This window comes from Quercus lobata, chromosome 9 (genome assembly GCF_001633185.2).
Source record: "Quercus lobata isolate SW786 chromosome 9, ValleyOak3.0 Primary Assembly, whole genome shotgun sequence".
NCBI lineage: Eukaryota > Viridiplantae > Streptophyta > Magnoliopsida > Fagales > Fagaceae > Quercus > Quercus lobata.
The window spans coordinates 46,978,150-47,006,018 of NC_044912.1; the positions used below are offsets into that span (position 1 = coordinate 46,978,150).

General features: G+C 34.5%; 2 protein-coding genes across 2 annotated transcripts; both read left to right on the top strand.

Annotated features, from left to right (window-relative positions):
• Nucleotides 1–3,501: 3,501 nt before the first annotated feature.
• On the top strand, nt 3,502–11,322 carry LOC115960389 (serine carboxypeptidase-like 20). Its single transcript, XM_031079272.1, has 14 exons — nt 3,502–3,899; nt 4,053–4,198; nt 5,355–5,431; nt 5,585–5,707; nt 5,812–5,914; nt 5,990–6,027; nt 6,105–6,206; nt 6,853–6,933; nt 7,036–7,278; nt 8,688–8,753; nt 8,828–8,949; nt 10,416–10,529; nt 10,796–10,841; nt 10,993–11,322. Exons 1-14 carry the CDS (start codon nt 3,721–3,723, stop codon nt 11,074–11,076), a joined length of 1,524 nt encoding a protein of 507 aa, XP_030935132.1. The 5' UTR covers nt 3,502–3,720; the 3' UTR covers nt 11,077–11,322.
• A 1,727-nt stretch (nt 11,323–13,049) lies between these two features.
• LOC115960668 (poly(A)-specific ribonuclease PARN-like) lies at nt 13,050–18,228 on the top strand. Its single transcript, XM_031079628.1, has 8 exons — nt 13,050–13,410; nt 14,197–14,327; nt 15,261–15,458; nt 15,542–15,654; nt 15,800–15,916; nt 15,999–16,113; nt 16,215–16,430; nt 16,919–18,228. Exons 1-8 carry the CDS (start codon nt 13,082–13,084, stop codon nt 17,560–17,562), a joined length of 1,863 nt encoding a protein of 620 aa, XP_030935488.1. The 5' UTR covers nt 13,050–13,081; the 3' UTR covers nt 17,563–18,228.
• Nucleotides 18,229–27,869: the final 9,641 nt, after the last annotated feature.

The following is a 27,869-nucleotide window of genomic DNA, read 5'->3' on the forward strand; positions in this document are numbered from 1 at the left end:
GTCCTCGGACCCAAGCCAATGGGGAAACCAGATACTTGGATAAGAAAAGGTTTGAATTTCGTAAGATGGGTTACTTGATAAAAATGTCAGGTCACTTCATCCACGGCTTAAACACCATAAAAGGTTAAGGCCAATAAAGGTGTAAGGAAGGGGGTAGAACGCCCCAGCACTTAGTCATATAAGAAGGCCGCTCATTTGGTGGGTGCTATATTTTCAAATGGTTATTCCTTACATGACATCAAGCATTTCGTTTTTCTCCTCGGCTAGCATGGGGTAAGTATTACTCTTCACTGATTGGCCTTATTGTGCCAAGCATTTCTATTAAAGTTATGGCAACGTCTTTTTATTATCAGGTCTTTTGGTCTTAGTCGTCATTGATTTAGATGCTATATTATCGTGCCGAGCAGCATTTGTAGATCTAAAAAAAAAAAGGGGCATAGAGACAAAACATGCGAAATAAAATAACAACGATTTTTATTAATACGAAAAATTATTACAATGTACAAAGAAGGGCTCGAACGAGCCTATACAAAATGTGAACTGCCTAAGCGATAGTTACATCCGTAGTACAGATAATTAAACTCCCAGGCGTCTTCTAAACTCGTCTTCAAAGTCTCTCCAATCTTTGCCTCGATACTGCTCATATTATGATAAGAACCTTCTTTGGGAAGAAATGGCGGAGAAGAAAATAGTAAGGAAGAAATCAATGAAGAAGATGGAGGAGATGAATGAAGAGGATGGAGGACATGAGTAAAGAAGGAGGAGAAGAAGAGAGAAGAGATGAAAAGAAAGAAAAAGGAGTAAAAGAGGGAGAAGTGAAAGCACCAGGATGGAACTGGTGCTGGGAAGACTAAGAAAGGGAGACGGAGAATAGCCCCAGTGAAGGAAGAGAGGAAGAAGTAGAGACACTTAGTCCCTGCCTCGATCCTGACTCCCAACACACTGGAGCCATACTAGGTATGCTCATAGGAGAGCGGTTGGTACTGATGATGGGTGTTCTCGACTTAGTCACGCCGAAAGTTTGACGTGACGAGTCCCTGTTTCGGATTTTGACTGAAAGGAGGGTGAGGTTGATTTTGAGTCTTCGCCATCCCTGTCCCGATCGAGCCATAATGAGCTTTATTGGAACATGGCGTTTATGGGAGGGGTTTGGCTCCTGCGTCACTCGTTGTTATGATAAAGTGTATCACGATTTAGTTTGTGAACTAGTGAGTAAAATGAACCCTAAGGGAGGCCAAATATTTCAAATCTCAGAAAGATGAGAAGGAATTATTTACAAAAACAATAACCTCCGCCCTTCCTTCTTATACTGAGGGTGGAGAGGGAGACATTTAATAGGTTCAGATATCCAAAGGAATCTGCCAACACGAACATGCCGGTTCCGTTTCTCCACCCCATCAAAACAAACCGCCGAATTAAAGCAGTCTCGTAAATAGTGGTCATTAAAAGCACGTTTTGGGATTCCCAAACGATAAGAGCGCATCAAGCGCGAAATCAAAAGGCTGCCTCGTAGGCCGGCGCGTTTCTTGGACAGATGAGGAGCCGCCAGCATTATTAAAAGGTCAAATTGATTGGGCCGTAGGAAGAGGTTTGGCATCGCCAAAACCCCCCTTTCCAACCAAGAGGTTGGACAGCCGGGTTTTGAGGGGCTATTGTGGGACCCAAATGATTTACGGGCCAGGCCCATCTACTTGGGGAAAATCCGGAGGCCCAAGCCGAGGAGGGCTATGGCCCAAGCTCGACAAAATAGCCTGTGGATATCGCCGAGGACGGCTCAGTCCTCGGCAGACCCAAAGTTCCCCCCCTGAAGGAAGGGTAAAAACGGTATAGGACCGAAATCAGGACGAAAGATCTAAAATATCCAGGGAAAGCTGCTCTCACTGACATTCAATGCTCTGAACCTGACAGAGCCGCAGTCTTTGGCTTTTACAACCACCCCCAACGACTTTGAATATGGGCTGATGGGACAAGTATCAATTTTGGAAAGGTTGACCCTATACGTGGACGACGGACAATGAACGCAGGCGAATATAAAAGGAAAAAGAAGTAACCTAAAAGGGGGGGTTGGGAAAAGTGGCCAAAAACCAGAGCCTCCCAGCCCACCTCCAGGAGAAAGACTCCAGGGGTGTAGGAAAACTTAAACTTGTCCGAACACCGCGAAAAACCCACCGCCTATCAATCAAGGCCTAGCCCTCCAAACCCACGCTCTACAAATGATATTGTTAGGGGCCTCTTCACGTGCGAACCCGACACTGTTACGGTCCGCCACGAATCGCGTCCCTACAGCCACCTTCCATCTTCTCCTCACCTTCCAGCTGTCCTACCCCTAGCTGGATTTGAGGGATACTTGTCCCATCCATTCTCTACACTATCAATTTTTGAGGGAGGATTTTTGGGGTACCTCCACTGTTCAAGCCAGTCATTCAACATTTAATGTGGCTAACATTAAGTGAGGGACTTCATTAATGCAAAGGTAATTGCTTCATTAGGTTTTGTGTTTTCCATACAGTGTCCCTTGGGGCGAATTTAGAAGGTGATAGATTGAAGGTGAGGAAAGAAGGTGACATTTCCCAGGGTTCCTTGCTACCTCGGGGTGAAGGTCCTGCCCATCAACTCAATCATAAGCCTCTGGAAAAGTAGTCACCTCAAATCTCCATGGTTATAAGTATGGTATGGTTAACTTCTTGTTAGGGGAACTTCTCTCTTCGTAATGGCAGTTTGGGCTGGGCTCGCCCTTCGAGAGTACCCCCCCTCCTTCTGGCTTGAGCCTTTGGGCCTTGTCCAATTCATCCCCCCCCCCCCCAATATAGCATTTTCTTTTAAAAAATACAAAAAGACACTACAATTATTTTACTATATTTTTACAGGCGAATGTCACAATGAATATAATAAGCAAATATCAAAAAATAATAAATAAACGTCAAAATTACTTCTTCTTTTTTTGTCGATAACACATCAATTATACAATAAAGAAAAAAAAAATTAGAATCACACCTATTTATACCATAACTTTAATGTGGTAGAATGTGGGTGGTGAAGAGAAAGTTATGGATCCATATAAAAGCAACCGACAACTCATAATTTGCTACATAAATAAAATAATTGTGAAAAATAATGTAGGAAAGGGTTTTCTCCAATAATTGAATTACTTTAATAGTAAAATTAGGGGGCCGTTTGATAATGTTGTTCTAGTAACATTATTTGTATTTTTTGGAAATACGTGTAAGTAAAAAAGTATGTGAAAATACGTATAATGTTATTTAAAAACTAGAAACATGTGTTTAAATACATGTACTAAACGGGTCCTAGTATTCTTAAAAATACTCTTTTCTTTTTTTTAATTGCCATGCCAAACAGTAATACAAGATAACATTAAAGAATTTTACTTTCCTTGATACCATCACTTTCCTTGAAGAAGTGTCACACAGTGATTGGGCTTGAAACAGCATGTTACTTATTAAACCTGCAAAATACTTTTCCACAAAGGACCACAACCGTATTCTAGCCAATTACTAATATTGGCACTTTTTCTGTTCATAAATCTCTTTATCAATGGTCTCTCACCTTGCCTTGTAAGCAAAGCCCATCTCAACAAGTTGCACATTTACACTGCACAATATGCACGCTTATCGATAAATACCGCTCAAACATCCTCCAACAGATCCCACATCCATACAGTTTTTTAGAATCTAAGACACAGTCGCATACAAACACAGTCCCATGGCAAAAGCTACTAGTCTTATGTTTCAGCTTCAATACTACAACACTCTAGGACTTGCATTACTATCATTATTCTACATCATCTTGACTCTTCAACTCACAGAATCAGCACCGGATTCTGCTCTCATAACACAACTTCCTGGCTTCACTGCCTCTTTTCCTTCTAAACACTATTCTGGGTATCTTTAAAAACCTTATCTTATATGCTTTTTTTTCGTTTCCCATATTCTGGGAATTCATTATATGTTCCTTATTTTCAGTCTGTGGTTTGGTTTTTGATATTAAAGCTTTGGGTTCTTGGTGGGTTTGTTTTGTTTTGTTGAATTTTGAAGGTATGTGACAATTGATGAAAGTCATGGCAAGAATCTCTTTTACTATTTTGTGGTATCTGAAAGGAACCCATCAAAGGATCCGCTCGTTCTTTGGCTTAATGGTGGACCTGGTTGCTCCAGCTTTGACGGTTTCGTATATGAGCATGGTATCATTTCAATATTCATCATAAAATTTCAGTTTCTATTTTTGTGTTATTCTATGAAGAATTATACATCAAATGTCCGTTTTAAAGGTATTCAAAATGGATATGTATTTCTAATAGAACAGGATCCCCTCCATTTCATTTGAAATGAAGAGCGTTTGTATCACGGTTAAATCTTATTTCCATGATCTGACCATGTACCAAGTGTCATGTTTTTTACACAAAGTGGCTTTAGATTTGCAATATTTAATCTAAACCATGAAACGGAGAAAAACCTAGTATGTTCCAAATAATTTTTATATGGAAAACCATTATTTCTGTGGTAATTTAAGAGGATTAGATTAGATTCTATATGATTTTTAAAGAACAGAAGGGATAAGTTTATGTGCATGTAATTGGAACCATTTATGTAAAAGGGAAGGTAGTTGCCAATGAGCTTTGACTCAAATGACACTTTCTTTTCCCTTAAGAATTGGTGGAAGCTAAGGTCATACTAGGCGTGTGTGTAACTTACCAATCAAGAAAAAAAAAAGTAAGGGGCAATTTGTTCATTGCATCCCACAAAAGAGTCATACAGAAAAGGTGGAACAAACAAAATTGATTGGCATCAGGATATATATGCTGGAACTGATCAATCCAACAGTTCTTGCGGAGGACATGCTGAACTGGTTTGATAATGTTTTAGGTATTTTCAATGTTAAGACCTGGAAAAAGTGGCGTTTCATCTTAAATTAGTTATTCTTTAAGAATCATGTGGAACCCCATGACATTGAGATTGTTCATATGACATCTGAAAGTCAAGTTTGCTTATTATTACATGTTTGATTATAGTTTGTTGAATCACCCAAGATTAACTAAAATCCTATGTTTTTGGATGATCCTGTTTTCGTTCATTACTCTTATGGTTATTATTGAATTATACCAATTACTCCCTTAGAACATAGTAGAATCACAAATTCCATGACACTATCAAATTTACTCATATCTGGGCTCCCTACTATATCTGCTCTTGGGTAGCCATGAATCTGAAACAGAGAGTTCCCTTCTAAAGTTATTTTTATACGCCTTTTGAGTTCTATGTACTGCTTAATTCTTATAAAAATAATTATTTCCTTGAATTTCATTGATTGTAAAGTATCATCTCCACCAAAATTTGCAGGCCCATTCAATTTTGAAGCAGCAAAGACGAAGGGAGACCTTCCCAAATTACAACTCAATCCCTATAGCTGGTCAAAGGTAGGATTTCTTGAACCAATCCTTAGCTAAAAAGAATAGCATTTTTTACCATAATGTTATGAAATGAATGTGTAATAATTTTGATTAATTGCATTTCCATTTCCCATCTTGATTTTTAATCAAATCATTTATAGTTCTGAGTTTACATTTTAGGTTTCCAACATTATATATCTGGATTCTCCTGCTGGTGTCGGATTTTCATACTCAAAAAATACAACAGATTATAGAACTGGTGACCTAAAGACTGCCTCTGATACACATACATTTCTCCTTAAGGTAATAAGGGAAATAATTTGAAAGCCTGACATACTAATTAAGTGTATAGTTGTTTCTAAAATTTTCAGAATACTAATGTTTCTACATGTTACTTGTGCAAAAAGTGGTTTGAGTTGTACCCAGAGTTCCTCTCCAACCCATTTTTTATTGCTGGAGAATCATATGCTGGAATATATGTGCCAACTCTAGCTTATGAAGTAGTAAAAGGTATTTTTGTTTCTGATATTTGAACTTGCATGTGTGAAATTTAAACTAAGGTGCCTTTTTTTAAAATCTTCACAGGAATTAATGCTGCTGTAACTCCCGTTCTGAACTTCAAGGTGTGTATCTTTAACTAGTCTTTTTGTTAATTTTCAAATTTATGGAAAGCTGTCTGATCTGTAGCCATAGCATGCAGGGTTATATGGTGGGAAATGGAGTTACAGATGAAGTGATTGATGGAAATGCTCTTGTCCCATTTGCACATGGGATGGGTCTGATCTCTGATGACCTATTTGAGGTTGGTGGAGCCTCTTAAATTTGATACAGATTGTGATACAATTTCATCTATCTAACTTACCTTGAAATAAACTAGGATCAATATAAATTGCATTGACCAGGGTTTTAAATTCTGATGAAATATTGGCATATTTCTATCCTTTTTTTTTTTTTTTTCAAGCTACATTTGAATTTTTTTGATGTCGGGATTTTAACCTATTTTGTCCTCAACATTATTGCTGTCTGCATAACTAATTTTCATTTTTTTAACTCTTAAAACAAGTTGAACTTCATATATGCATGACGGTAATTTCATGTGGGACCTTCTTTATTTGTCATGAATCTCCATTGTTCAGTGTGTCATATTCTGTATTAATCTAATTGATAGAACTTATTATTTAATTGGGTGGAAGTTACTTCCAGCTCCTTCAATCAGCTTCAAAGGGAAGCAATTAAATTCAATTTAGTTAGACCATTAAAATCAGTGTTGGCTTATGTACGTTTCTGGGATACAAATTTAATAACAAAAGAAAAATATCTAAATTTATTTTTTTATTTTTGAATTTGCAAATTTGCTATCAGAAGGTACACTTAATTTGGATCGTAAGGCTAAGTTTATAGACCTGCTATAGGTCCCCTTTACTGATCAACAATGCTATATATTGCAGAAGGCAAACAAAGAGTGCAAAGGAAACTACAATGAGCCAGTTAATGAAACTTGTCGGAGCATACTTAACAAAGTTGACGAGGTGATATAACATTTTTCTTCTCTGACAGTTTATAGAAGAATTCAAAATTTGAATTACATGAATGGGCCCATTCATTTACTCCAACATTCTTATCAATCCCAGGACATAGGAGGTTTAAACATATACGACATTCTAGAACCATGTTTTCATAGCACAGATGCAAGGGACATTACAACTGCTAACATTAGGTTACCATCTAGCTTCCGCCAACTAGGTGAGACTGAGAGGCCTCTAGCTGTGCGGAAAAGGATGTTTGGTCGTGCCTGGCCCTTCAGAGCTCCTGTGAGAGATGGAATTGTTCCCACTTGGCCACAGATCCTCAATGGCAACAATGTTCCATGCACGGTAAGTTGTGAAAATTGCTATATCTCTGATTTGTTTTTTCTCCAGCTCAACTAGCACCTCCTTCCCTTATAAGTCTTAGGTGGAAGTTTAGGTTGTGGGTTTAAGACCCATCGGGTGCGTGTGTAACTTACCAGTCAATATATATAATATATATATGATTATTAGATGCTTCAATTAAGTTTGGCAAAGGAAGGTGAGCTTGGTTATGGAAAAACTTGTTTTGTTGAGGACCAACTTAGCAATCAAATGGTGTTTGAGAATGGGTTCTGGTACCAATTTGACACAGGATCTTTAAGAAATCAAGCACTATTTTAGGTTTCAACTTCTTGACGGATTCTAGGATGGGGTTAATGCTTAAGGACTTTGGGATTGTTAGATTATAAAATAAATTAAAAAGAATCTCAATGAATTCTGAAGGAATTTGATAGCTGTTTGTTGGTAGAACAGTGAATTGAAGGAGAAAAAGAAAGGATAAATTCTATGCAATCACACCCTCAAAGTATTAAGAAGGCTTCTGGATTTTTGTATAGGCTATTGCCAGTCCTTTTTCTTGAAACACTAAAGATTCCTAATTAACCAAAAAAAGTACTAATTGAAAGAGCTTCTAAACCAAGTAGGAAACTACTGGAAAAAAAAAAAACTTATGGGTCTCTAGTACAGTTAATCCTGGCATACATAGCTATTACTTGATTACTCACACTATAATTGAACATAATTAAAATTGAAATAGCAACAACCTAACCAAGACTAACAACAAAATACGTCTCTATTCCTTAGACTAGCCAAGTGATTTCCCAAGAGAACTCTCTATTCCTTGAAACATTCCAAATTAACGCTTGAGCATTAGAACCAACTTCTCCTCCCTTATATCTCTTCAAAGTGGGCTGCCAGTGATGCTCCCTGGGACCCCATCATAGGTTGGACTATTGTGAAAAGGTAACGGTATGCATTAAGCTAATAGTGCGAATGAGCTTCAGCCCAATTGACACTTCCTCCCCTTATAAGTTCTAGGGGGAGGGGGAGGTCATGGATTCAAGACCCATTGAGTACATGTGTAACTTACCAATCAATAAACTTTAAGCTAATAGTGTAAGATTAAAGTTGTATTGACAGATATTTTGTTGTGGCTAAGATGAAAATGTTGAAATAGATGTTTGGAAAGACATTGAGAAGGTTAACATCAAGCGAACTGGTCTTCATTAATTTATAAATTAATTAACAAAAACTCTTTCTGGTCTTTTTTTGGTTTCTCATTATCAATTTGTTCTCCCAATTGATGACATGGTTGTTTTTTTTTTACTGACTTTTTGTTGATACAGTGATTGCTGGCTTAAATTTTTTCTGGACTCCTATAAACTTACTGGGGTTATCTACAAATAAGTTTCTCTCATTTGAAAATTTGTCTGCAGGATGATGAGGTTGCAACTTCATGGCTGAATGATGCATCAGTTAGAAAAGCTATTCACACTGAAGAGGTATGGTGCTTCAAATATTATTATTTCATTCCAGTCTTTGAACTCTGTAGTATTAATGATCTGTGTTGTTTTAGGGAAACGTACTGGGTAGTTGGGAGTTATGTTCAGACAAAATTGAATATTATCATGATGCTGGGAGCATGATCAAGTACCACAGGAACCTTACTTCCAGGGGGTATCGGGCACTTATATACAGGTGATTTCCAGCTTTTATATTTCTTGATGACTTAAATTCCTGCAAAGAAACTTTCTGTTGCTTTCCGTCATTTGCATTCAGCGTTTCCATTGATTGCAAAGAAAATGGAAGAACATAAATATAGTTTGGATCTATGCTTGTTTCAGTCTAACAATTATTTTAAGATTCTAAAATCTCTTTCTTTTCTTTGGTCTTGCGGTAACTAAACTAATAGAAACAATATTATTACCTTTCTCAGATGAAAGGGGGAAAATGCAATAGTTTATGGTGGAAATGTGACTACTTGAAATATTAATTCACTTAATGCTTATGATATCATGCCCTGTTTCTTTCGATTTGATTTACCAGCCTAAACTCTAAAGTTTTTATAAAGAATGTTGCAGTTACTTTTTCATTGACATAAGATTTCAAAACTCTTTTCAAGCTCATCTGACTCTTAAGAAACCATAGGGAAAGAGTGAATCTTGGAATTATAATTCTACTCTACATTAGCACAGAGTATACAAAATTTTTCCTAGTAAATAATCAAAGAAATTCAGGCTGGACCATGTCTATTTTGAGTGTTGGGCTGGACCAAAATATATAGTAAAGGCTTTATCGTAATTCATTTATCTGTATGCTATGTTTTTTGTTATGCTCCTAGAATCATTTTTGACATACAGCTATCGGCCTATCACATACAAATAAATGATTGCACAAATACATATGCATCATGATCAGAATGGTGTTGTGTTCTGAAAAGGCTTGAAGCCAATATTTTAACTTAATTAGTGGATTGATATCAGTTTGATGGTACCATGACGTTCCTTTTTTTTTTTTGTGGGGGGGGGGCGTTGGACTACAAACATCTCATATTTAATCCAATAGATATATGCTTGCCATATGTTTCTTGATAGAATACAAGGAAGCTCTCGCAAATTGTTTTGCTTATTTTAGAGGTGGTATCTTTTGACTGCACTAGTGGACTGCATAAATCAAAGAGTCTAATTTAGAGAGGTTAATGGTGGATCCATGAGACATTTACTTTAATATGGAGTGCATTTTCTGTCCTTTGAACATACTCAGAGATTGCTTGTGTTTATATGTCCATCTGTTTCCTAGTTAGGGTTGGCATTGGGATACCCTATGCAAGGTAGCTTTCCACAATATAGTAAATCCCCCATTACCATCCCTCAGGTATCTAGTAGACTAGTATATCAATCTAAAGGTTTTACAAGTAGACAGGATTGCTTTTAGACTGTCAAGTGATTAGAAGCACTTCTCACTGTTATTTTTCATGATGGATAATTTGCATGCTTTTGAATTATCATTTTTAAATGGCGTTTTCTTCTCTCATAAGCATGGGATGGAGTGTGAGGGTCTGGGTAGAAAACCAATTGGGCGTATGTGTAACTTAATATTTGTCTGAGTGTGTGCTTGCTTTCTGATAAGTGATAACTAATGCATTCTTATTAACTTTTCGGCAGTGGTGACCATGATATGTGTGTTCCATTCACTGGAAGTGAAGCATGGACAAGATCAATGGGATATAAAATTGTGGATGAATGGAGGGCTTGGACTTCCAACGGACAAATTGCTGGGTACCTTCATTACCTTTTTCTGTTTTCTTTTTTCTTTTCCCGATCAAGATTTTTAGAATTTAACACAAAGAGTTTGTTTGATATTTATAAGAATGTCTTTTACTACATTTGCTATGAATGGATGATTTTCTTTCTGCTTCCACACATTTAAGCAATGGTTTTCAATGAATTATTACTTAGTAATTACTAATTACATTGCTGAAAAGACCCACTTGACTCTATTTCCTTTTTCTTTCTTTCTTTTTGTTTTTGGGCTGTTGGTGCAGGTTTACACAAGGGTATGAGAAGAACCTCACCTTTCTAACCATAAAGGTCTGTGTGCAAGATCTTCTGGTTCTATTATGATTTTTTTTTTTTCTGGTTATGCACTATGAGTTACATTTGAATTGCTTTTAAATTTGAAGAATTCAATTATCTGTGGCTTTGTTGAATATCATATTTTGTATTGATTGTGTTCATGCAGGGAGCTGGACATACAGTCCCAGAATATAAACCAAGAGAGGCATTAGATTTGTATAGCCGGTTTTTATCTGGAAAACCAATATGAAGGAAATATCAAATATGTTAGTTATAATTGTAATTGAGTGCATGCAACACGAGTGACAGAGAGAGGTGTCTTTCTGATTCCTCTTCCCCTCTTGAGAGTATATGGCAGACTATGGAAGAAACTTGATTATTAATATATAAAGGAGGAGATGATATATTTATAGTGCAAAAAGTTCATAAATTTGGAAAAATACCTTGTATTCACCTTACATTTTAGATATCTAACACTTGCTCCTTGCATTCTTAACATGGCGTTTTATGTGGCCATTTATACACTTCACACATCAACTTGACAATAAAAGGGGATGCTGGAATAGCAATAGAGGTATCAAAATCCTCTATTCCAATGGGTGAGGCATCCGTACAGTGTATAGGAGTAATGGATGGGACACCGGGTTGACACATGGTCATTTTAGGACATGTGTCTAGCCTGCGTTGCTTCAGTGTTTTGTGCACCAGTGGAAAACCAAACCCTATTCCAACATTTGTACATACGTGCTCCAATCAATAAGTCTAATGACAACAATTTTCACAACTTTTTTTCACAATTGTTGAGGTGGTAAGTTGTGATTAGTGTAAAATAAAAATAATATTAGTGGTAATTCATTGTAAAAGTGATGTAATACCAATCATAATTTATCATCTTAACAAATTGTGAAATTTTTGTATCTTAATATTGTTGTGTTCCAATCCTTCTAAGTAACAGTAGTCTTGCAAAAACCCTAGAGATCTTATGGCAATTGTTATATAGGGACCAATATGATTCTTTTTTGACAATTCACTTGAGCTGCAAATATCTCCTAATGTCTAAGCAATTGCTTCTTCATCAAATTGTAATACAAACTCAGATCAGATAGGACCAGTTCATACAATTGTGATTGATCCATCATTCCAAAGAAACAAGTTTAACCTGCATGGCTGCCTCAAATCAATAATACTAATTAATTTAACATGATATATGTAATACAGTTTCTATATGTTCACTTTCCAAAGCATTTGGGCACGGTAGAAACACACATTTACACTGTATTGTGTTCTTATTAAAATGTCAAGATTGTTATAATTTCCCAATCACATTTAGATTTTTGTTAATTAATTATGGTCTACCACAAACAGAAAGGCACGTTCTCATGCATAGCAAGGATTTACGAATACTGTATATATGTATTTATAACTACTAACCACGCATGAGGGTCAATTATCATCTCTTATTTGCCTCTTTGTATTTAACTTTAGGAGTATGGTGAGGAATCATTTTCCACCCACAAAAATAGTGGATCTTTAACATAAATGTAAATAGTGAGACCATGATCATACGAGAGAAAGAAGTATTACTTTGCTATGCTGCCAAAATAATGAATAATTTCTCAACTCATCCCAAGTGTGTGTTTAGTGAGTCCATATTTAATTCTTCTTTAATCTTATAATAAAATGTAAATATAATAGATTGTGTTCTCTTCCTTTTAGGAAAAATAATATATTTTTAATATTAATTATTTAAAATGAGAGATTGAGCATTGATGTGATGGCACAAGTACCTTCTACTAAAAGCGACAGGTCACAGGTTTGAGTTCAAAAATCCATCTCTTCAATAAATTAGAGATAAGACTGTCTATCATGATTCATGACTAATAATTCAAAAATCCATATCTTCCATATATTGAAAGAAGAAGGTCTATCATGACTAATGAAATCATGCTAAGTGGAATTTAGAATAATATTTAAATAAATATGAGTAATTTTAATATCAAATAAAAAATCATAATTTTTATCCAAACTATCCTACTTAATAGATTATGATTAATTGTCTATTATTTTCATATAAACCGCCACTTTTTTTTATGCCACTCACAATTTGCCACATAAACAGCAAAAGTTATGGTATGCTATGTTGTTTTGATGAAATATAATTGTGTTGATTTTTAAAAAATAAAACAAAAAAAAAGAAAAAAGATAAAGAAAACTAAGCTTAAAAGGCAAATAGTGTTGTGACATTCATTCAAGCCATGGCGCCTCTGCCCCAACTGCTACAGAGGCGCTTCCTCTGCCAAAAAACCCACACCACCAACAAATGGAAGACCGTAAAACAAGTGACCAAGTCCAACTTCGCCGACACTCTCTCTGATCTCAAAACCCACATCGCCGAGTCCGATTTCATTGCCGTGTCCTTGCAAAGAACTGGCGCCGTGTCCGCCCCTTGGCACCGTGTCCTCCCCTTCGACACGCCCGACACGGCTTACTCCAAGTCCAGACACGCCGCCGACCGCTTCCAGCTCCTCCAGTTCGCCGTCTGCCCCTTCTCTATTACCTCCGCCTCCAAACTCAGAGCTCACCCGTCAGTACTATTACCACTTCTCTCTCTCTCTCTCTCTTGTTTTGCTTTTGCTTTTGCTCAGTGTTCAATACTACACGCCTTATGTTTGTTACAAGTTAAAATTTATTTAGATTACATACTAAATACTAAAATGTAGTTCGAGTTAATTCAAGTAAAGTCGCATGTGATCGTACTATGAAAGTAGACTATCAAAATGTTATTTTCTTTCATTGTACTTCAGACCCACAAAGTGAGAATCTTAAAAATCTTAAAAACTAAAGCTTTTAACGAAATCAAACATACCCATTAAGCCAAAATGCTCAAATTCATATCCAATTAAGCTATGTGAGTAAAATTAAACAAAAACTTATTAGTTTTCTTTTTAAAATTAGAAGTGGGTTTGAATCTTGCCAACACTAGAACCAATTGGTGTCTTGGTCTGATAATAAAAAGCAATCATCATGGAGAGGAGGCTATATGTTCAAATTTTATTTTATTTATGGAAAAAAAAATGCTAAATAGTAAGTACTAAACTGCCTTTTTTTTTTTAATAGGTAATAAGTTTTATTAGGAATAAGGAATCACCAAGTACACAAGATTTATACAATATGTACATTGCAATTTAGCGCTATAAGTACACCGATCAATAAACTCTAACAAGTTGGAGAAAGAAAGACAACAACCAATCAAACAGAATTCTCAGAAAATGCAATTTCAGATTTAGAGTTGTCCTCTTATACCCTTCTGAACTGCCTTCTTATACGCATGACTTGAGTAATGACAGTATTTTTCTTGGTTTTGGTGCAGATATAACTTTCATTTGTTCCCTAGGGATGAACTGAAAATAGGGATGCCATCTTATAGCTTTTCATGTCAAACGTCATATTTGACAACCATGGCTAAAGAAGGTTTTGATTTTAATGCCTGCATATATGATGGTAAGTATGCCTTATGATTAATCATTCCATTTCCTCACACTGATTTTGCTTGTGTGTAAAATAGCCATCTCTTTTGTGAAATTTTAGGACTAAAAATTGAAACCTAAGGATATGGGAGAGCTACCAAAGGGTTAGTATTATTAGTTGGGATCATTCCTCATGAAGTTAAGGTCATTATTTCAATATTAGTATAATGGTTAAATGCATCATTTCTTTAATTGCTTAAACTTTTGGGATGAGTGGTAGTTTATCGTCGAATCAAAGCAAGTGGCCCCAAGTTTGAATTGTGTCTTCACTCTACCTGACATTTAAAAAGTTTAAAATCTCACATATTGGGCTGCACTTATTATGGGGAATTCTAGATCTATATGTTAGGGGGAGTGTTAGAATAATGGTTAAAGTATCAATATCATCATTTTTTAGTATTTTAATCTTTTGAAACAAGTGATAGTTTATCAATAATTTCTTCTAATAATTTTATCTTCAACTGTGGAATTGTATAGCAAATGATAGTGGAGCAAGTGGGAGATGCTGACTTTCATTTTGTGATGGTCTTTGTTTTGTTAGCATATGCTTAAAGCTTTCCAGTGAGATCTGTAGAATATATTGATTCCTGAAAATCTCTACCTACCACCTTATTACTCTTAAACCATTGAGGAACCATCACAATGGCCTGTCTCAAGATTCATCCTCTTCCGGTCTGGTTGTGGTCGGATAATGAAATTCCACCAAAACGTTGTTTCCCATGGCTGCAATTCACAATTCCAACCAATTGTTGATTACTTCATTTTTTTTTTTTTTCCATTTCACTAGGCCTTCTAATTGTAGGAACCAACTTTCTTGGGCCCCCCTTTACTGAGGATATTGTAATCCTAGACAAATTGTATGCTATTTATGTTTTAAGATTAATGAGAGTTCTTTTTATTGTGACAGGCATATCATACTTATCTAGGGCACAAGAGTCCGCAGCTAGAGTTCGGATAGGGAATCCAACACCCATCCCTCATGTTGTGAAATCTTCTTCTAAACCTAGTGTTGCTGATGCAGTATTCATTGAGAGGATTAAGTCTCGTGTTAAGTATTGGAGAAATGCATGCAAAGACAGCAAAGACACAAGCTCAAAGACGGATGGTAAGGATAATGCTGGTACTATTATCATATCTGTATGTAGTAACTCTTGATCAAATTTGTTCTTCGGGGTGTTTAATTTGCAGAGGCTCTAGTGAGATCCCTAAGAAAACTTGTCTTAGGGAGTGAAGAACATGGATCAAGACCATGCATTAATATAGATGTTTGCAGTGAACGTCAAGTGCAGCTTGTGATAGAGGTAGATTGATCTAATAAAGTTTATATCCTTTTGTTGAGGTGATGCAGAGGTTCCTCTCCCTTGGTGTTGATATAATTAGAGTGGATTTTGATTTCCATTTTGTGCTGTGTATAAAATGTATTCAATTTCTCTGGCTTGGCCACAGATGTTGGAAGATTTCTCTGATGACCTTGTTCCTTTAATAATCCCTGGAAAGGGTGGAGCAACCCAAGAAGTTCGTGTCATTTTGACAAGTTCAAAAGAGGACAAGGTGTTATTTCAGGTAGCAAGTAACTATCAATTTTTTTCTTATTACATGCATGATCAAGGTCCTTACAAGATGTAATGGTGGCTTAAATTTACAGAAGGAGCTTCAAAATATTGAAGAGGAACAAAACAAAAAAGTTCGTGGATTTCGAGAGGTGATCGACTTGATTTCTGCTTCACAGAAACCTGTTGTCTCCCACAATTCCCTTAATGGTGTATCTCTGTATAAATATTTTCTGATAACTTTAGACTCTAGTACCCGCAACTAGCTCTCCTTAATTTTTCATCTAACGTTATTTTGTTGCTCTATGCAGATTTTACATTTATTCATTCAAAGTTCCTCGCCCCTTTACCTCCTAATTTTGATGAGTTCATGTGTACCTTGCGCTTGGTTTTTCCACATGTACTTGATATCCAGCAACTGATGAAGGAAATTGGCCCTTTGAGAAAAGTTACCAATATACCTACAGCTATTTCCTACTTAAAAGATCATTTCTTTGCACCCATCGATATGGAAATTCTGCATGAAGGTCAGTCACTCTTTCTTATTAATAGACATAAAATGCATACACATGCACACACCCATACACATGAACAAAACTACAAGTATGCTTACATTGTCAGTGCTCTCATAGATAATTTTACCTGAGACTGAGTGTCAATGACCCAAATTCATGCCTCATAAATATTTAAGAAAAGTTCCACACTAACACACTCATCACATTGCATTACATTACTGGTTATAAAACACCTGACATACTTACCAAGAATAAAAAAAGGTTGGCATAGTGAAGGAAGAAATATAATCCACTTGAGTCACTTGACCTAATCTCCCTAAGGTAAAGTGTAATTCCCCTAAAAAATAAACATAAATTTACATGCCCAATTGAAATTATCTTTTGGCAAATTACTAGTCATAAGTCACTTGACCTTAATCTCATGCTCGTGAGATTGGCAGTAACCTGCCATGGTCATCAGAGCAGACCTAACTTTTGTTTACCATTTTTATGTTTATCAGATACTGTGAATGAAGGGAAGATTCATGGACATAATGTTCTAAGCATTTCTCATTTGTTTGCGAAGCTTTGTTCCATATTGAAAATTGCTCCCATCCAATCGGATAACAAAAATTTGGTTCCGGCTCTTGAAAAATATGCAAACATTTTAACTCCATGCTCCTTGAGCCCTCAAGAATCAACTGATGAGGACATCAGGGTTTGGACAAACAATACAAGAAAAGTGAATTGTGAGCATTTGGTTTTCTTGTGGGGATTTAAGTGTGGAATGACTGCTGGAATGCTGAAAAGCTTGCTCCAAGGGTCACATGATGTTTTCTCTAAAGAATTTGATGTTCGGTTAGTAGATAAGAGCTGTGCCATTGTTGTTTTCTGGAAACCTGGTTTGTCAGAAACTTTTATGGATTTAATAAATAGCAAAGAGATCTGTGGATCTTTAGGCGAGATGGTCTCAGAAGGCCTAAGAGCAGCACATTATGGAACTTACAAGAAAGTTTGTAGGTTAGGTATATTGGAGGCAGATTTGGCAAGGTCCTTGGATAAAGCTTTGGAAGAACCTGATTGCCTCTGGCAAGGTGATTCTGAAACAAATCCGTTGGAAGTTTACTGGTATAGTGACTCTATTATTAACTTTGATGACCTTTGAGATGTGGCATTCCATTTCTTGAACTAGAAGTTGACATTGACAAAAGATTGATGCTACTTTAACTTGCTGGCAAAGAACAAACAATTGTTCTTGTCAATTCTGAAATCAACTTTATTCACTATGTGGAAGTGAGGTCCTAGGTTTACAGGTTTCACACAGTTTTGAACTTACAAAAGTAAATGAAAGTGAAGGTTGTTGAATAGCAGGTTCAAATGAGATCAGTTCACACCAAATGAAGCTATATCAGCTAAATTTTGTTGCTATTTTATATATCTCTCCATTATGTACTGAGGCATTTTTAATGTATTTTCTGCATTGCTGCCTGTTATATTTCCATGTCCTGATAATCTGATAATGTGTATGGGAGATTGCATACCCATTATGGAATGTCTACCTGTTACATTCAATTCAAGAGCAAGGTTTTAGAGAAGAGAACTACTATTTATTTTCTCAATGCTGTGATTGGGAGAAATTTGGAAGGAAAAGAGAGAGTTTGAAGGGAAGTGAGAAGAAAAGTCCAATGTTCTGCCATTTACTTTCTTATTTTCTAGATATGTAGAGAAGTTAAAAGTTGTTGGTCTAGCTAGATTAAACCATGTGTTTGGACGAAGGAATTGTTATTTACAGAAATTGTCAAATGAAAGGATTTAAACTCTTTTCCAGTTAGTCACAAATTTCATTGTGAACGTTTAATATAATAACATTTTTAAGTTTTCATTTTATTTCTTTTTTATATTTATAGTTTTCTTGTTTCTAGAAAATCTCATAGTACAACTTTCACTACCATATCCATCTGTTGGCGTGGCAAAACTATGGACTTGGCCTTTTTGTTAGTATCTATGGAGAGTTTTCTTCTTCCATCTTGGAGAGAGAAAGGGGGGGGGGGGGGAATATTTTTAGAGAGATTTTCAAATTTTATATAGAAGGAATTTGAAGGGTTTCTTTTGAAATAAAAAATAAGAGTAAGTAATTGCTTATGTTACACGTATTACCTCAAAATAAGGAGAAACATTGTTTTAGATGTATAAAAAATAAGTCTATAGATCGAATAATAAATAACATTTACTTTGAATGAAATTTGAAATGTATGTTTAGAATATAAGAACATATAATCTAATCTAATGATTATATTTTCAAAATATCTAATCATATTAATTTTTTTGTGAGAGTTTGTGGGCAAACTTTGTCCAAATACAAATCCATGCCGTGTCTTTTTTTTAAGGAAAAATGCTGTGTGCAGACTCAATTTCTTTGTCTCTCGAGTAAAAATAAAGTCATGTCTCTCTTGTGAGTTGCTACTCTAGTTCTTTCTTCCTAGAAGATATATAATCATGTGCTTCTTCTTCTTTTCTCAAAAAAAAATGTGCTTCTTCTTCTTTTTCACCCAAATCATTAATTGTGTCAAACTTGATCTCATCTATGTGTTGCAGCAAATGCCCATTTCTCAACATTAGTAAAGTCACCTATCTTTGTGTCGACACAACTTTGCAGTAAAAACCAAGAACTAGGATTGCCCTTGTTTTTGTTGTGAAAATTTAATTTTGCTCATGTGATGCCCAGTTTATGCCGGATTGGTAGGAATGCGTATGTTATTTGGGCTAGGAGTCTCATATCAATTGTTGACTAAATCAAACTAGGCTATAAATGTGATTAAAAAAGAAGCCCCAATTGTGTTATGTGAGCTCATGCTAGTCTCAAGTGAGCTCTTGCGAGCCTCACACTATAATTCTAGCCTTTAGGGGTGTGCAGAAAACCCACCGACCCGCCAAACCCCGACCCGTCGGATTGGGTCGGTTTGTAAGGTTTGGTGGGTTGGGTTGAAGTTACAAAATTTTTTTTATAATGGATCGGGTTGGGTTTGGGTCATAAAATTACAAACCCGCTAAACCCGACCCGATCCACCCATATTTAATATATATTATATATTTAATAATAATTTTAAAAAAAAAAAAATTAGCTATAGGGCACTTTTATATATATATATATATATATATTTAATAATTAAAAAAAAACAGCTGTAGAGCAGCATTTCCTCGGTTCCTCCTACTAATACTAATTTAATAATATAAAAAAACAGTTGTAGAGCAGCATTTTCTCGGTTCCTCCTACTAATACTAATTTAATAATATATATATATATAATATTATATAATTAATAAATTTTTTTAAATAACCAGTTCTTCCTACCTTATATAAAAGCTAATTAGTTCACACAAATCCTAATAAATTACTATTGTTGTTTAGTCATTAGTGTTGTTCACCTTTAAAGAGTTACATTGATACTAATCTTTTGGTTTTTTTAACATATTAATATTTATATTTTTTTTCTACTCAATTTAATAATAAAAATTTGTCAAACCTATGGGTTCAACCCAATCCATATGGGTTGGGTTGGACTTATGTGATGGGTTAGGTTAGGTTGAATTTTTTTGACCCACCATGGTAGGTTGGGTCAAAAAATCCCCTCACCCTGATCCAACCCGACCCATGCACACCCCTACTAGCCTTTGTCAATATTTTTATTGACTTTGCCAAGCTTTTTGAAGATCTTCTAGCTCTTTAAATTCTGAAAACAATATGTGGTTGAATACCTTAAAAAGTTATCTTCTCAACAGTAGCAAAGTTGCATTAATCGGAGGTTTGGATCATAAGTTATGGCCTCGAGATTATGTTATGACTTATGAGCTCGTAATTTACTAGATAAGACATTTTTGGAAATATTGGGACAACAGCATGAACTTTTTCAAAAACATATAGCGTGCTTGCACAATTTCAAGATTGCTTGACCAAAGTCTGACCACAGTCAAACCTAAGTTAAACTTTCCTATATTTAGACAAAATTGGCCATGAGTTTGTGAAAGTTTAAGGTGCTGTATGGTTTCAAAAAGTGGTGTATCCACTTTTCATTAATAAAGAAAAAAAAAAAACACCTATTTTTACATTTAGTAGTATTTGGTAATAAGTAGTTTTGAATATATAATTTGAGTATAGAATACATCATACCCGGGTTTAGATGTTGTTTTCTATTTTTTTTTTTTTTTTTTTTAAATCTCATTCACACTTCTCACATCACTAAAAAAAGTAACTTTTTGTTTCACAATATTTACAAATATGCCACTGTATTCGTATTTATAGAAAACGAAAACGCTGAAAAGTTGCATTTATTTTTTGTATTCAAATCCAACTTTTAGGATACTAGAAATGAAAACTAAATACAAATGCTAAAATCAAACCCTTTTTTGTAATGGGACCCACTATAAACTAAAAACAAAAACAAAAAATTGTACTTTTTTTTAGCTAACCAAACAGGCTTTGCAATATCTCATTTGGTTTACATTTGATTTTCACAATCAACCGCTCATTTTGAAAGGAATTGAAAAATATATCAGACAATTTTATTTTTCAATTAGACTTGGTTAAGATTTGGTCAAACATACATGAACTCGACCAAACTTGGCAAAGAGTTAGAAGCTAAAAGTGGACAGAAAAATTACATTTGAATAGAGTTAAGAGTTAAAAATTGAAAGATTCAACTGAAAAGAAGATAAAATTATAAGGACGAAAAAGAAAACAGACTAATCTTTAGGTATAAACTATAATAAAACTTTAATATATTTACATTGTACATGTAATGTAAATTTACTTTGTAAAATACACTATAAAATATATTACAAAATACACAAAAAAGTGATAAATATTGTACATATTTTTTCTTTAATTATAAATATAGTCTCATCACATGTGTTTCGCATGTGCAATGATGCGCTCTTTTTTTTTTTTTTTTTTTGAGTTTAATATAATTTTTCAATTTGAATTTATTTATTGTTAGTGAGGTTACACAAAAAGGATTTTTTTAATAAACTAAAATTTAGAATTTGATATGAAGTAAACTGCTAGGTTTAATATGTGCTAGTTTTTTTTTTTTTTTTTTTTTTTTAAATGTATTAAACTTGCGTGAGATATATTTAAATAGAGAGAGTGTTAATTTTTAGAAAAAAAAAGTTTTTCTAGTATTTTTTTTTATAATTTGTTGAATTACAATTTTAACCATATTTTTTAATTTTTAAGAATAAGGATTATTTAATTAGATTAGAGTTATTTTTGACATTTTTTAAAACCATATCTAATTTTTTGAATTCTTTTAATATATAGTGATTAGATTAGAAATATTTTTGACATTTTTTTTTTTATAGATAACTTGAAGACTTGTATTAAATAAAAGAAAATGTTACATCACGATGGAGAGCTTGTTCCAAAAAATAAGGATTTTCTTCCATCCAAACCTTAAAGTCAACAATACTGATAGCATGTTTTGCCAAGATATGGGCAGGTCTATTTCCTTGTCTACATACATGAGGAAACAGCACTTTCCTAACATCATTACAAGAGCTTTGAATCCCATAAATGATAGACATCACCGAAACTTATGGAAGCGACAAACCTTGAAGGGCACGAACCACATTAAGTGAATTCCCTTCCAAAATAAATTTTTTTGACATTTTTTGAAATCATAACTAATTTTATGAATCCTTTTCATATATATATATAGAGAGAGAGATTATACCTTTTTTTTATTCTTTTTTTTTCTTTTTCAAATGTGTAAAACTTTTCAGCACTTTTTTTCTTGTGCGGCCACAATGTAATTGAAAATTTTCCCATTATAATAATTCAAAGGAATATTAAAAAAAAAAAAAAAAAGGGGTTTGATTTGTTAAAAATAATCCCCCATCAAATCAAATGTGTCCAAAAAAATTGAAAAATAATTTGCCACTCCTACAAAATTCAACGTTTGTTTACTACCTTCTTTCCATCCTTCACTCTCACTTCCTACCAAAAAACACAGAAAAAAAATGGCTTATTCAGCCTCATCCATCTTCTCAGAAGATTCTTCTGCTGCCCAAACCCAAATCCAATCTCTCTATCAAACGGCGTCGTCTCATATTCAAACAGACTATTTGGTACCAAAATAAGCTTCTTTTTGGGTTCCAAATTGGCATCCAAGGCCACATGAATCACAACCCGACCCGAACCCGTTTCATTCTCCGGGTCGTGCCCCATATCCGCGGAGTCTCGTTCTTTCGATGTGGTGATAATCGGAGCTGGGATAATCGGGTTGACCATAGCCCGACAATTTTTAATCGGGTCGGATCTTTCCTTCGCAGTGGTCGACAAGGCCGTACCTTGTTCAGGTGCTACTGGAGCAGGTAACATTCTCTGTCAGTTGGATCTTGTGCTCTCTGTTTGTTTCCCGAGAAAAAAAATGAAAGTGCAATGCAAAGTACAAACTGCTCCTTTGTCAGTCTTTGTTTAGAAAAGGTAGTAGAAGTTTCTAAAGTTAGCCGACTTTAATTTGAGTTCAAACAAAACTAATGAAAATAGATATTGACTGTTCAAATTTAATTAAAAAGTGAAGATAGGGATGCTATAAATTTTAAAGATTTTTACAATTTCACTATTCCATGTTTGGTAAGTGTGTTTGAACACATTTTTAAGCATTTTAAACAATATTACACATTTTTTTCCATATTTTTTCACCCAAACATATATCAAAAACACTCAAACAACGTTACTCAAAGTCCTCTACCAAACACCCTATCCGTTTGATGACGTTGGTCTAGTAAGTAGTAACGTTATTTAAATGTTGTGAAAATACTTGGGGTAAAAAAGTGTTGTGGAAGTAAGTATTAGGTTGTTTAAACAATAAAAACTGTTGTTTAAACAACACAACCAAACAGCCATACACACCTTAAAAACACCATTTTTTAGTGAATGTGACTGTGTGTAATAGGAAGTGTGTGATTATCATTACTCTTTTATTATATAAATTTTATAAATTGATGTGTCAAAATTTAAACACAATACAAAAAAGTAATTAAGAAGAATGTTGATTAAGGATTTTTTTAAATTTTTATTTTTTATTTTTATGGAAGATTGCTGATTAAGTTGTTGATGTGACGCTAATCACATTAAGGTTCTGTTTGGGATGTGCTAAGAAAATGCAGTTTCTTTTACTATTTAGCTTATTTTTGCTACTATTCATGAATTCTATTGTACTTTTTGATACTATTTATGAGTTATTTCAGCTAACTTTTAGATTTATTTACATTACTTTCAGCAAAATGTTTTCAGTTTCAGTTAAATAAATTGTTTCCAAATTGACTCCAAATGTCATGTTAGTTTGTAAACCTTTTGTAGCAAAATTGGTAGAGGAAGAATAGGCACAACAAAATCTCACAACATTTTCATAATAATCTTGTTTTAAGTTGTAGTGGGTTCTTACATAATTTTTTTTTAGTTTATATCATTTTATTTTGAGCACTCCTACTTGTTGTTATGAAAATATTATGAGTTTTTGTTGTACTGTAGAGGAAATCAAATTGGTAATACCTTTAGGATTCTCCTAAAATAAATGTGTCTACTGCGTTTTAAAAAGATCACATTTTGGGACATCACAAAATAAAATAGAAGACCAACAATACAATATAGGATGGATTTCTAGGCTGAAAATAAAATATAGGGACCAACAATACAACCGTTTTCACAACTATTGACATTGCAAATTGTGATTAGAATAACCTTATTTTCACATAGCTTCACCACTAACAGTAACTTTATTAGTACTAATTAAATTATGTCACCTCAATAATTGTGAAAAAAAATTTATGAAAACTTTATGAACCTAGACTTAAATGGGGACGAATGGAGTACTATTTTTGGTCTTCTTGTGTAGAGTGCATTTCTATTTCTTCTACTAATATGTTAAAAACAAGGGGGAAAAGGGTTAGAAAGAGAGAGAAGAATTAATGAGGTTAAGGGAAAAAAAAAGTCCCAGAATTAGTGCCTGTTTGGCAGTTGCTATAGGAAGTAGAGCTTTAACTGAAAAGCTCTTTAGGTTTTTGAGTTTGGCGAATGATAATGAATAGTGCTTTAAGCAAAGCCGACCCAACAAAATTTGGGGCCTAAGGCAAAAATTTTATATGGGGCTTTTTTATATGTAAACATTAATTAAATAAAATTATATAATACTAATTAAATTAAGAATAATTTGATGTCAATACAGAAATTGATGAATAATACTAGCTAAACTAAGGTTAATTTCAAATAGAAGATTGAATATTATAGTTGAATCAAAAGGAACTTAGTTTAACTTGGATATATGACTATGCATAGTTAAGTACAGTTATAATCTAAATTTTAATTTTATATATTCTTTTTAAGAGAAAGAGATAGATAGATATTATTTGGTGTGTGACTTAGTAGGAGATTAGTCATCATTGGTGATTTATCACATTTGTAGCATTTTTTTTGAAACATCTTATGGTTTCAATTGGGTTAAATTTTTATTGGTCTCCTATTTTAAAAGCCTTGTTAGAAATGAAAAAGAAAAATACAACAAAATGTCACAATAAATGTGATTATGATGTAATTGATGAATTTCAACAACTTAATTTATTTGTATTTGAATTATTTTTTTATGTGATTGGTGATATATCAGATAAATCTATAAAGACTATAATAAAATTTGTGGTATTTTTAGCATCACTCTTAAAAATAAGTACCAATTATTTAAAAAATATTATATTTTTATAAAATTTTGGGCCTTTTACTAAAGGAGATGGGGCCTTTTTTTAGTAGAGAAATTTTTTATTTGTTGTGGGGCCTTAGGCCTAGGCCTTGAGCCGGCACTGGCTTTAAGGGTTTGGATTTGTGAAGTTGAACAATGAATTGTAGAGTTTTTCCCTAAAGCTCCAAATTTCAGCTTTAGTCTTAAAGTTGTTTTCAATTTCAAGGACCCCTTAAAGCTAATTTTTAGTGGGTTGCAAGATATCCTCATTTTTTGCTTAAGGAGCTTTTCAGCTCAATAGAGCCGGACAGACCTTTGGTTCCTTAGAAAAAAACTAATCATGTCAATGACACAATCAAATATAAAAAATTATTAATAAGTAGGTCTTGTTTAGCATATCAAATATGTATGAGTTCAATATAGATTTTTTTTTTTTTTTTTGATAGGTAAAATAATGGATAATTTGTTTGGAAGAAAATGTAGAAAAATGATTCTAAGTGTATGATATAATTATATTTTATTAGGTTTTGTGAACTATAAAGCTAATTACAATATATATATTTTAGGTAAGAAAGATGCATATTCAAAAAACTGCTATATGCAAAGGAGCACAGAGCATATCAAAGGTTACAAAAAGAGAGAGAAAAGCAAAAGCAGAAAATAGAAGTTAATTACAAAGAAAGAGAGAGCTAAGGAACAAAAGAAGAGAATCACTAAATGTGAGTCCGCAAGCCGTAGACCAATCATAAAGGGAACTAGTAAAAAGAGCAAGCAATTGGTCATCGGATCTATCTAAGTCCTCAAAAGTCCACCGATTGCGTTCCCTCCAAATACACCACATCAAACACAACGGAATTAAATTCCAAATTTTAGATGAGTACTTCCCCAACCAATTCCACCAATCAAAGAGGAAATCATCCACCAATCTTGAGAGAACCCACAAAATCCCAAAAGTTCTAAAGACAAAACTTCATAACTGATGAGTCTTTCCACAATGTAATAATAAATGATCCACTCTCTCCCCCACAAGAACGACACATGATGCACCAGTCAATGAAATCAAAGCCCTTATTCTGCAAGTTATCGCCCGTGAGAATCCTATCCTATGCAATTGTCCAAATAAAGAAAGAGACACGCCAAAGTGTCTTAACCTTCCAAATACCTTTCTAGGGAAAAACAATGGAAGAAGAACCACGTAACTTATGATAAAACGAACAAATAGTGAAATCCCCATTCCTTTTCAACTTCCATCTCATACGATCACCATCATTCGTTGAAGGTAAATTGAATGCCAAGAAATGAAAGAAATCATCCACCTCTCAATCATTAGGACCTCAAATGAAACGAACATCCCAACTTCTTCTGTCCCCTGCTCCTTGCCATATCAAAGAAGAGTCTATAGAGGCCGCTATGTTAGTAGAAAAATTGTACAAGACTAGAAAAGCCAAATGGAGAGGAAGATCCCCACACCACCGGTCTATCCAAAATTTCACTATATTCCCATCCCTAACTTTAAATTGGACGTTTTTGCTAAAAGTTTTCCAACCCATCGGGATACTTCTCCACAAACCACACCCATGAACAACCATGAACACCCCTTCCTAGCTTGGAGGTCCACCCTGCCCTATTCCTCCCCAAGCTTACAAATCACCCCCGAAATCTTACTCTTCACTGGATTGTTGACAGACTCATTGGCAATAAAAATTGAGTTAAGGATTTGTCTGCCTCCCACAAAACTATTCTGATATTTAGGTATCAACTTATCTAGCACCACTTTCAAACGATTTACCAAAACCTTGGCCAAGATCTTATAAATGCTCCCTACCAAGCTAATAGGTCTGAAATCTCGAATATTAGAGGCATCATTCTTCTTAGGAATTAAGACTATAAAGGTATCATTAAGAGATTTTTCAAACTTATAGTATTGATAAAAACTCTTCAAAAACTGCTAAAATATCTCTTTTCACAACTTGAAAAATGCCATAGAGAAGCCATTTATCCCCTTCCAGTTTTGTGACAACTGATAGAATCTTCTCCTTCTCAAACCTCCTTTCTAGCAAGCCCCTCTCCATCCCCCTAATTTGGGCAAACTCTAGACCTTCCACAAAAGGCCTCCACTATTTTGACTCCTAATGGAAAGTTTTATAAAATTAAACAACCTGAGCAGCCACTTCTACTCCCTCCTCATAAATCACCTCATCCACTTCTAAAAAACGCAGATGATTATACCTTCTATGGGAATTAGCCACCTTATGGAAGAACTTAGTATTATTATCACCCTCCTTGATACACAACATCCTCGATTTCTGTTTCTATGAGATCTCCTCTAGAGAAAGAAGATGCTTTACTTGAGACCTCACTACATTTCTCTCAATGATCTTTGCCTTATAGAGTCCAAGATCCCCCTCCTTAGCATCTAATAAATCTAAAGCCCCCAGTAATTCTTTCTTTTGACGATTGACATTGCCAAACTCTCTTACAGTTCCATTGAATAATGTCTTCTTCCATTGGATAATTACAATATTGGAAAAGCCCTGCCTTCTAGTTCGGCCACCGTTGTGGTAAACTTCTTTTAGTCAATTAAACTTATAAGTTAGTGAGCATTAGTAGTGGTTGGCAAAGTAAATATGGATTGGATGATAAACTCATTCTCAGTTTTTCATTACTTTGGTTCATCTGGATTGTATGAATTAATTCTGTGGTGGTTTGAAAATTTGAAGAAATTATTCTATTGAGTGTGTGCA